General features: G+C 38.5%; 1 protein-coding gene across 1 annotated transcript in view; it reads right to left on the bottom strand.

The window, feature by feature from the left end:
• Window positions 1-523: 523 nt before the first annotated feature.
• Window positions 524-12500, bottom strand: part of LOC130231476 (equilibrative nucleoside transporter 2-like) — a 21817-nt gene continuing 9840 nt past the window's right edge. The window contains exons 6-13 of the mRNA XM_056460809.1: window positions 10331-10465; window positions 9078-9175; window positions 8092-8167; window positions 6337-6536; window positions 5743-5845; window positions 3456-3471; window positions 2661-2705; window positions 524-649 (exon numbers count right to left, since the gene is read on the bottom strand). Of these exons, the coding sequence (XP_056316784.1) occupies window positions 538-649; window positions 2661-2705; window positions 3456-3471; window positions 5743-5845; window positions 6337-6536; window positions 8092-8167; window positions 9078-9175; window positions 10331-10465 (785 nt within the window). The 3' untranslated portion in view covers window positions 524-537. The remainder of the gene's footprint in view (window positions 650-2660; window positions 2706-3455; window positions 3472-5742; window positions 5846-6336; window positions 6537-8091; window positions 8168-9077; window positions 9176-10330; window positions 10466-12500) is intronic.

Here is a 12500-nt window from a genome sequence, read left to right as displayed (position 1 = left end):
TTTTGATCATCATTTTCGTCTATATGCTTTGACTATAATAATAAAGTATTAGTAATATTTACTACGTAGAGCTATGTGTACTAATAAGCTCTACTTATACACATTTTAATATCATTTATGTTACTCGGATTAAAGAAAGAAGATAAATCAGAGTTTTTGTACCTCAATTCACTGAAATTAAAATCAAAACTGCTCCTAAAATAAACCTTTCCTATAAAAACAGCCCAAACGTGTGGTTTATCAGCCTGCTGTAGTCATAGTTGGCCACTGATGAAAACTCTAGTCATCATGTTGAAGTTTAGTCACTGAGGTATCGCTAATAAACATTTCCTTTTGTTTGTTTTGAGAATAAATCTCCTTAAATGTACACTTGTGTTTGTTTCATTCGTTCTCCCTCTTTTCTGTCATGTACAATATATGCATGTTTTAAGCTGCCAGAGAGAGGTCTTCCTTTTCTGAATGTGTGTGTTTTATATGAACAGCTAACACACACACACGTTCCATCAGTGGCCCTATGAGAGCATCCATTTGTGTGTGTCAGACCAGTAAACGCAGCGGGAATGAAAACGCTGCTCCTAAAGACAAACCCAGAGCCAGGAAGAAGGTCATCAGTGCTCCGGCAGTCTCTGCGTCTTTAGGCTCCACAAGCCTACAGAGAGAAAAGACGACGAAACAAACATTAGAATGATTTCAGAAAGATCATGTGACAAAGACTAAATTAAAGCTGTCTAAAAGTCAACTTTGAATCACTGGGGTTGCCACAGTGGAATGAACCACCGACCTATTCCAGCTTTTGTTCCCCAGTACTGGGAAACCACTCATACACACTATCATTCACACACGCACTCATTTACACTACAGCCAATTAAGTTGATCAATTCCCCTACACGCATGTGTTTGGACTGTGGGGGAAACCGGAGCACCTGGAGGACACCCACACCAATATAGGGAGAACATGCAAACTCCACACAGGAAATGCCAACTGACCCAGCCAGGACTCGAACCAGCGACCTTCTTGCTGTGAGGCCAGAGTGCTAACCACTGAGCCACCCAACTTTATTAAAGCATTTACTTGAATGCCGCTGTTAACAAACCATTGAGACTTTCAGCTCAATAACTCCTAATTTGCTGCTTATTAAAGTTAGTAAGGTAGTAGTTGGGTTTAGATATTGGGTAGGATTAGAGATGTAATAGAAGATAATTACTTCATATCTTAATAATAGACAGGTAATAAGTAGTTCATCATTCATTCATTCATTTCAGCTTTTCCGGGTCTGGAAGAGAACCCCATATCTCCCTCTCTCCAGACCCTCCTCCAGCTCCTCCGGGGGATCCCGAGACGTTCCCAGGCTAGCCAAGAGACATTGTCCCTTCAGGGTGTCCTGGGTCTTCCCCACGGCGGCACATGCCTGCAAACACCTCCCAAGACAGGCGTCCAGGAGGCATCCGAAACAGATGCCAGAGCCGCCTCAGCTGACTTCTATTGATGTGGTAGGGGCAGAGGCTCTACTCCGAGTTCCTCCCGGGTGTCAGAGCTCCTCACCCTATCTATAAGGGTGCGTCCTGCCACCCTGCGAAGGAAACTCATTTAGGCCGCTTGTATCTGAGATCTTGTCCCTTTCGGTCATGGCCCAAAGCTTAGGACCATAGGTGAGAGTAGGAACGTAGATTGACCGGTAAATCGAGAGCTTTGCCTTTCGGCTCAGCTCCTTCTTCACCACAACAGACCGGTACATCGACCGCATTACTGCTGCCGCTGCACTGATCTGCCTGTCAATCTCACACTCCATCCTTCCCTCACTCATGAACAAACCCCAAGATACTTGAACTCCTCCAGCTGGGTAAGGACTTTCCTCCAAGAACAGCCACCTTATTATGGTGGAGGGTTTTGAGTGCACCTAAGAACTATGTTGTCGGGGGCTAATAGCACTGCTAGAGTCTCCCAAGGCAAAAAGGTTTTAGGTGACGATTCAAAAAACCCTTATGAGCGCTAAAACAGGGAGGACCATGAGGTCGCCCAGTATGGCGCAGCTGGAGCCCCACCCTGGAGCCAGGCCTGGGGTTGGGGCTCGTATGAAAGTGCCTAGTTACTGGGTTTTATCCCATGGAACATGACCGGGCTTAGCCAGAAGGACTGATGTGGGCCCGCCAGCTCCAGGGGGAGCCGTAAAGGGTGGGTGCACTTTGTAACATGTGGTGGTCGAAGGTTAGGACCACGACAACCTGATTGTCAGGCACAGAAAACTGGCTCTTGGGACATGGAATGATAATAAGTAGTGCCAGACAATTTTTCCCCATTTCTGTACAAATATCTGCAGATACATTGGTGAATGAATTTGAGATCGTAACTAAAATAAAGGGACTTTTTGACTTATTTAAGGTTTGCAATGGAAATCTATTAGATCCACTTGTTTGGTGAACAAAGCAAGTCTCTCATATAACACATCTTCAAAAAGACAGAAATCCTAAAGTACAAAAGGTCTACACAGACTTTAAGAGTGGAGGTCACTTCTGGTTATATGATAATAATATTCCAGCAAAGTTTGAGTTTGTTCTTGCATGAAATATCCATGAGGTGCTGATAAATGAACAATGTAAATAATAATCTGAATGACATTTCCAGCAAAGTGTTTAACGCTCATCAGTGTGTATGTACTCACTGTGGTGCGTAGGTCATAGACAAACACACAAAGTATCGCTGGACACTGAGAACAGCAGCATGATGAAGACGAAGATGAAGTCATTGGAGAAAGCACAGGAGGTTCTGTCTCTCCTGTACGTTACACATCATCAGCAGCGGCACGAAGATCACACGGCAAACCACCAGCAGAGGAAACAGACGGCCTCTCTTTACACGGCTGACGATGAGAAAACACACACACACACACACTTTAATTAAATCATAATTCACAGCTAAATTCAAAGACTTTATACCATCATTTATTTACAGCATCATTATGCTCTATGAAAAGAGTGAAAGATGTTATCTTGCCAAAAATGATTGCACAAACATCCAGCAAAATGATCTTCTACTGATTTAAGGCATTGATTTGGGAAAAAACAAACAGAAAAAATACTACTAAAGTAATAAATTATACAATTTTGGATTATATATTAAATAATCCCCAAAACATAAGTAAAAATTATAATAATAATAAATAATTTCTCCTCCGCCACTTTCCAAGGTTTGTTTATTGGAAAAGTCTTCTTAAATAGGTCCAAATAGTCTAATTTATTTAAAAAAAAATCTGTCTTTATGTGGCTTAAAGAGACAAACCAAAGTCAAATAAAAAAAAAATTGGATTTATAATATAAAATATATATAATATATATATATACACATTTTTTTATTAATTATTTATTGCTCATGAGGAAATGATTGACTCACCCACTTAAACACTGAGGTCACGGTCTGCCAGCCCAATCAACAAGTTAAAGCAGAGAAAGCAAAAGACTGGATGAAGAATTGTTCTAAAAGAGAAAAGCACACAAAGACAAAAACATCATATATAAACTGTACAGGTATTAATCTGCAAGACACTGGGAGACGGTGCTGACAGGCTGCTCTTCACAGATCTCACCAGATGGCGCCGTTTATCTGCTGATCAGGGTATAAGGTGCAGTAGGTGATCGTCTTCAGAAACATTGTTTGTTGTGCTGGTTGAAAGTCTCTTCACATTCCGATAGGGAAATAATCTAAATGTATTTTTGTGTTTTTATATTCTCAGTAAGGCATAAGACTAAAAAATGTTCATCCAATTAAATGGTGTCGGGCCAACATTTCCCTTAATTCTGATAAGTAGCCCAAAGTGTCAGTCAGCAGTGAAGTTTCATAAACTAATTTCGAGAGGAGCACGTGATATGATTGAGCACGTCTGGCCACTCATCTGTAATCAGTAATTATCCCAATCAGAGTGATCCTAGTTTACTAAAATGGATCATTTTCTCCCTACCGCTCTATCTTCATTTGGAAGAATCCCCCCTTCCACCCCATCTCCTCCTTTTCTTCCCTTTTCTAAAGGGGGAGCTCTCGAGACCTACCTGATCTAGGATCTCCTGATATGCTTATTGACCGGGGGGAGCCCTGGGCTCAAATATCTCAGAGCTCAGGGTTCTCCCGGGACAGCATGCCAAACCTGCTTTATACGCCAAGCATATCTAAGTGGGAACTCTTCAAATGTAGATTTGTGCAACGGTGCATCTCTGTTCACGTAGATCCGTCATTTGCGCGTGCATGTCAGCCACTGAATCTTCCGGCAATAGATTGATGTGACTATTTTCATTGATGATGTAGATTTTGATCCAGTTTAACATCAGCAAATAGCGCTATTCCACCTAGCCTGCTTCACTGAGCTGAAGTTGGTTTTATATTCACATTGGCTCATTTCTGAACAATGACAGCCTGTGACGCGCTCTCTTATTGTAGAGCTGCTCGATTATAGGAAAAATCATAATCACGATTATTTTGGTCATAACTGTAATCATGATTATTCAAAACGATTACAGTTGAAGTCAAAGTGATTCGCCCTCCTGGGAATTTTTATTTCATAAATATTTTCTAAATGATGTTTAACAGAGCATGGAATTTTCACAGTATTTCCTATAATATTTTTTCTTCTGGAGAAAGTCTTACTTGTTTAATTTCTGCTAGAATTAAAACAGGTTTAAATATTTTGAAATCTATTTTAAGGTCAATATCATTAGCCCCCTTAAGCAATATGTTTTGATTGTCTGCAGAAGAAACTACTGTTATACAATCCCTAATTAAGCCTGTGAAGCACTTTAATCTGAATACTTTGAAGAATATCTAGTCAAATATTATGTAGTCATCATAGCAAAATAAAAGAAGAGATTAGAAACGAGTTATTAAAACTATTATGTTTAGAAATGTGCTGAAATAAAATCTTCTCTACATTAAACTGAAATTGGGGGGAAAATAATTGAGGAGGGCTAATAATTCTGACCTCAACTGTATATATATACAGTTATTGTCCTCCCTGTAATGCTTTTTCATAATCGTTAGAAGCTGATATTGAGTTTTGAATTAATTGCACAGCCCTACTATATTGTTTACCGCTACTCTGAATACTCGCTCTGAAGTAGCATGTAAGTATGCTTACTTAATAATAAGTGTAATTCCTGCACGCCACAATTCCTGCATAACTACATTTCTAACTAGCGATTGACATGAACTAGTGGGTTGTCTGCTGCCATGTTGGTTGCACGCATTCGTGATTTCAGGAGGCGTGGCTTTAGACGGCAGGGGAGGGACTGTGTTTCAAAAGATATTATGGTAACCAGTTAGTAATTTGGCAGATCACCTACTGCACCTTTAAAACAGGAGTGTCTAAACTCAGTCCCGGAGGTCCAGTGTCCTGCTAGGTTTAGTTCCAGCCCCAATCAGACACACTTGGGTTAGCTAATCAAGCTCTTACTAGGCTTTCTAGAAACATCCTTGCAGGTGTTGAGGCAAGTTGGAGCCAAACTCTGCAGGACACCGACCCTCCAAGACACCCCTGCTTTAAAACCACTTATTAGAATTAAGTTAGTAACTGGCTTAAACCCTGGTGAAAACTAAAACATATTTAATTATTATTAATAAATATTAAAAACCTCATTATATGATCTATTAATATCTTATTAATATCTACTGACTTCAGGTTTAAAAATGAAGAAATGGTGGTGTTTGGCATTTATAATTATGATTCAATAATATATGCATCACTGTGTGTGTTTTTGTACCCCATTTTCCTCTATAAGCGGTTTTCACGTCCACAGTGACAGCAGGAAAAACTGAGAGCGTAACGATGAAGACGAAGGTCACGCAGAAGGCCATCACCCAGATCTGAAGACACAGAGAAGATGTAGACACTGTTAATGCATCATTACAGGATGTAATATTCAGCAATATGAATTTCACACTAAGGACAATAACTATAAATATAAATTATTATTATTAATATTATTAATAATATTATTATTAATTATATAATATGCACATATGTATATATGCTGTGTATATGTAATGTACATAGGCAGATGATTGCCTGGACTTGTGGATATATGCAGGTATAGAGTACTCATGGAGGAATATTAAGTATCTGTACAGTTGTGGATGTACATGTGCATATGTATTTACAATTCATTTATTATTATTTGCTGGCATGGGAGGGATTTAGGGTCTGTTCTTTAAAATGTGAAAATAAATAAATAAAAACTTCACTGTTGTTTTACATTTAGTTCCATTTTTAGATCCGGATATTTTAGATGTCTGATCTTTCTAATTATCCTCCTTGATGTGAACGGGCCCTAAATCTGTGAAACATGAGGTCTGACCTTCTTAAAGACCTCGAAGACGGAGCTCTTCCGCGTGGACGTGTTGTCTGTAGCCAGCGTGATGAAGGCCTGTTTCCCAGAATCCTCTTCACTCACACTGTTAATGCCATTACCGGGAGTCCCGTTGACCACAGAGCCGTTCAGCGGTTCACTCGTCTTATCAGAGACTTCAGCATCATCTGGAGGCACAGCATCATCATCTGGAGGAACAACAACATCATCATCTTAAAATCATCTTCATCAACAACAATAACATTATCATCATCATCATCATTAATAACATTATCATCATCATCATCATCTGGAGGAACAACAACATCATCTTCATCAACATCAATAACATCATCATCATCATCATCTTCATCAACATCAATAACATCATCATCATCATCATCATCTTCATCAACATCAATAACATCATTTTTTTCATCTTCATCAACATCATCATCATCATCTTCATCAACATCAATAACATCATCATCATCATCTTCATCATCATCAATAACATTATCATCATCATCATCATCATCAAATATACTTGTACTATAAAAAATGGTCCAAGTACTTAAACTATTTGGCTATGGGTCAAAGATGACAATGAGTGAGAAATATTGACTGTGTAAATGTGATGGGGTTTTAAGGACTAAATTTAAGGACAAAAAAAAGGAGGAAGATGAGACTTTTCTTGCGTAAATCCACTGTCGACTGACTGATCGATCGATTTCCTCACTCACCCCCCCTTCCCTAAACCCAACCGAGAGTGTTTTCAAAAGCAATCCAGAAAAAGAACAGCCCTCGCAGCTGCCTGATTGTTACCACGCTTTCAGACCTTACCACGTTCTCACCCTGTTATTTACTTCTTTATTTATTTTTTTGCCTTTCTGGAACCGTTCTTCACCGGACTCGAACCCCATCACGATCAACTCCCCTCCACATCACAAGCCTGCCAACATACGCGGTGAGCAACTGGGTAAACCGGGTAAAAGAGGTAAGCAGTCAGTTGGTAAGCGCGGACACAGAAGCTGTTGGCAGCGTCATACCGCCCCCCCCCCCATAGCATTCGCTAGACAAAATGCAGCCATACGTAGCTCTAGCTACATAATTAGCTCTCCAGAAATGTATACAGGGGTACGTTTTTACAATGAGCCTGTGTTGTATACAATATACAGTTGAAGTCAGAATTATTAGCCCCCCTTTAAATTTGTGTTTCTTTTGAAATATTTCCCAAATTATGTTTAACAGAGCAAGGAAATTTTCACAGTATGTCTGATAATATTTTTTCTTCTGGAGAAAGTCTTATTTGGTTTATTTCGGCTAGAATTTCTTTTTTTTTCTTTTTTTTTATTACATTTTTTATAAAATTTTTATTAAAAGTTTTTAAATTTTTAAAACTCCATTTTAAGGTCAAAATTATTAGTGCCTTTAAGCTATATTTGTTTTTGATAGTCTACAGAACAAACTATCGTTATACAACAACTTGCCTAATTACCCTAACCCGCCTAGTTAACCTAATTAACCTAGTTAAGCCTTTAAATGTCCCTTTAAGCTGTATAGAAGTGTCTTGAAGAATATCTAGTCTAATTTATTTGCAGTTATCATGACAAAGATAATAAATCAGTTATTAGAGATGAGTTATTCAAACTATTATGATTAGAAATGTGTTGAAGAAATCTGCTCTCCGTTTAACAGAAATTAGGGAAAAAACAAACAGGGGGCGAATAATTCAGACTTCAACTCTATATAACCAAGTATCACCTGTGGGCAGCAGCTCTCTGGACGTCTCCAACTCGTAGCTCTTGCCTTTGTTTTCCAGGTAAAATCTTGCAAACTCCTGCACACACACACACACACCACACACACACACACACACAAACACACACACACACAATCAGTGTAAGGTTAAGCTGACTCCGTAGGCCTGTTGCACAAAATGAGTTGAACAAACTCCAAATTCAAAGAAATGTAAACTGGTTAAGATCAGGATTACTCGTTTCACAACACTTGATATAAACCTTCTCTGTTAACTCAGAGTTTAACCCAGAGTTAATGATTACCCTGAATTGTGCACATGAAAACGTGACTCGTGCACCAAACGCTGTAGGTTTGAATGATTTCTCATGAGAGTAAATGCAATTCACTGCACTGTTGAGGATTAGGATATCACTATCAGAAACCTAATGAATTTAAAAGCAAGGCAGAAATGAACACATGATGCAGCGAGAGTTTGAGAAGGGAACTTGAAGAGAACTTTATCATTCATTCATTCATTCATTTCCTTCGGCTTGGTCTCTATTCAGAGGTCGCGACAGTGGAATGAACCACCAACTATTCCAGCATATGTTTTACACAGCGGATGCCCTTCCAGCTTCAACACAATACTGGGAAACACCCAACACTCATTCACACACACACACTATGGCCAATTTAGTTCATCAGTTCCCCTATAAGCGCATGTGCTTGGACTGTGGGGAAAACCAGAGCACCTGGAGGAAACTCACGCCAACATGCAAACTCCACACTGAAATACCAACTGACCCAGCTAAGACTTGAACCAGAGACCTTCTTGCTGTGAGGCCACAGTGCTAACCACTGAGCCACTGTGTTGCCTCTTAAAAACAAATTGTTGGCTGGAACTAGTTGTGAACTTACATGGATAAACCAAAAGTGGCTTTGTGCAACAGGCCTCAGAACTGCTCAGATGTGACAGGATTTCATCCAAACACACACACACACACACTCACCAGTTTGGGAAGCATCATGTAACTGAAGAGTGTGATTAAAGTCCCCACACACGGAGTGATGAAATAACCCAGAGCTGCAGAGTCACTTTTAGCTTCACCTGTGTCACACACACCACAACACACATGCAAAAAAAACACACACACACACATACAAAAAAAATACACACACACACACACACACAGAGATACACAAACAATTTGCGCACACAAAAAATGCATGCGCATACACACACAGACACAAAAACCAACAAACAAACCCATACACACAAACAAACATAAACACACACACACCACACACACACACACACACACCACAATTCAAAACAAACAATTCACGCACACAAAAAATTCATGCGCATACGCACAAAGACCAACAAACACACACAAACGAACACACACATAACAAACATAACACACACAAAAACAAACAAACACACACAAATCCCAATATAAACACACATAAACACACACAAACAAACACACACACACACAAAAACAAACAACACACAAATCCAATATAAAACACACATAACACACACAAACAAACACACACACACACACAAACACACACAAAAACAAACAACACACACAAATCCAAATATAAACACCATAAACAAACAAACATCACACACACACACACAAACAAACAAACACAAAAACAAACAAACACACATAAACACAAACAAACATACACACACACACACGCACACAAACATAACACACAACAAAAAACAAACAACACAAATCCACATATAACACACATAAACAAACACAAATACACATACACACACACACACCACACACACAAACACACAACAAACAACAAACACACACAACACACATTAAAACACACACAAAAAAACAATTAAAAACACACACAAACACGCAAACAACATAAACACACACAAAAAAACAGACACACAAACCCAAATTAAAACAAACACACACAAACATAAACAGTCTGATTAGATCTGCACAGAAATGCACAAGATGTCCATAAGGCACTCAATGAATCCATACGGAGGAAAATAAGCTCAAGTTTGTCCCCATTTACACTATAAAAACCTAAAATACACATGACAAAAGCAAAAATAAATAAATAAAGAATACAATGACAAACAGAAGCTCTTCCACACCCCAAACCTCACCAAGCCTTTCCATTACAATCAAAACTATCTTCAATAATCACAGATCAATAAATCAGATGAGTCCAGAGTGATGTTAACAGCAGCTTAATTAAGGTGAAGTCTCACTTGCGATGGCAAGGATCATGGCGAGAGCAGCGAATGTTCCTGCGAGTCCCTGTCCGCTCATGAAGACGGCGCTGTATTTCTGCGGTAACAAACCCACCAAACCAAACAGACTGCCCTGCAGCACGGCGCCGAACGCTGACAACACAGAAAAACTAAATGTATTATACAACATCTGGTGCACTGCAATATTTAAACATCTGCAATAAGGTTGAGTCTGACAGATGAGAAGTTCGGGGAAGGAGATATTTTATTAGTGAATGTATCTTTTGCTGGCAGCACAGTGGCGCAGTGGGTAGCACAATCGCCTTACTGCAAGAAGGTCACTGGTTCGAGCACCGACTAGGTCAGTTGGCATTTCTGTGTGGAGTTTGCATGTTCTCCCCGTGTTAGCGTGGGTTTCCTCCGGTGCTCCGGTTTCCCCCACAAGACATGCGCTATAGGGGAATTGGGTAAGCTAAATTGTCCGTAGTGTATCGGTGTGTGAATGAGGTTTCCAAGTGATTGGTTGCAGCAGGAAGGGCATGCGCTGTGTAAAACATGTGCTGAATAAGTTGGCGGTTCATTCCACTGTGGCAACCCCAGATTAATAAAGGTTCATAAATGAATGAATGATGTATCTTTTGCTCACCAAGGCTGCAGTTAATTCATCAAAAATACAGTAATCATTCATTCATTCATTCATTCTTCGGCTTAGTCCCTTTATTCATTAGGGGTTGCCACAGCGGAATGAACCGCCAACTTATCCAGCATTTGTTTTACACAGCAGATGCCCTTCCAGTTGCAACCCAGTACTGAAAAACACCCATACACACTCATTCACACACACACACACTACAGACAATTTAGCTGAAATGAGAAAACATTTTACATGCAATTTATTTTTACTATCTAAAGCTGATTTTTGAGCATTCTTCAGCGTGAAAGGAGCCTTCACAATTAAAACAACATATATTAATATTATAATGAATGCTGAAATCAACTGTTCTGCTGCTAATATGAGATATATCCAGCTGCAGAACCGCAGAACCACACGTTTCAGGCACACACAATCTAGCGCACACGATTTAGGCAAACCATATATGGTAACTTAACTCCTTAGCATTATCGCCACCTATTGAATTTCACAAATATGATTTCCCATTTCAGTCATTATTATTATATCGTAATGATCATTTTAACATCTCTGCAGTTTCTGAACTCAAATTATGTAAATAAAAATAATTGGTTAAAGACACTTCTGACTTTATTCACGTGTCCACATACACAAAGAAAACCGTCAGACTGTCTAATTGTAGGATTAAGTGTAATAAACTAATTCTGGATCTTAATATTATCATACTTGGTTAAAATCACTTTGTTGTAAAATATAAAAAGCAAACATTAATGTGTCACATTAAAATGAATTACTATAGTTAATCATTTAAACAATATATAATATAGTTATAAACTGATTATCTTAACTGATTATCTGATTATAAACTAGTTTATTTTACTAAACTGTCACAGCTGTTAGTTATATATATATTTACTTATTATTATTATTATTTGATTAATTATTAATAGTTAATTTCTATTGCTAAATTTTGGTTTAAAAACAATATGTTGCTTACTATAAATTAAGCCTACTACAGTATTTAATGTGAGAAATCATTAATTAAAAAGTTATTAGAAAATTAAGCAAATACACACTATTAAATCGCTTGAGTAAAATATTAATATGATGTTATACATTTATTACATGTAAAATATATTATTTTATTTTATTATTAACTTGCTATTATTTCCTTCATTATAAATGAATCCAATATATAAAATAAACCTGTCCTGATTTGGATCTTTCAGCAAGGCCAGCAAACGATATTGACTCTGTCAGATAATAATGACTGATCATCCGTGATGACTGATAGAAATCTGTCTATTATATTGAATGGCGATCGGAAACAGCGCTTCCCATTCGCCCGTCTCGATCGCATCATTTGTGAAATAAAGTAAAGTAAACACTATTGTTTATTGTGTACAATATTTATTAACCACATATATCAAAATATATCGATGACGATGTCCAAGACGACGTTAATAACATTAACATCCGTCGTAACCATATATGGTTTGCCTAGATTGTGTGTGCCAGATTGTGTGTGCCTAGAACGTGTGTGGTTCTGTGGGTCTG

The sequence above is a fragment of the Danio aesculapii genome, chromosome 7, assembly GCF_903798145.1.
Source record: "Danio aesculapii chromosome 7, fDanAes4.1, whole genome shotgun sequence".
NCBI lineage: Eukaryota > Metazoa > Chordata > Actinopteri > Cypriniformes > Danionidae > Danio > Danio aesculapii.
Note: the sequence above shows the minus strand (reverse complement) of the source record. Positions and strands in the feature narration are given on the sequence as shown.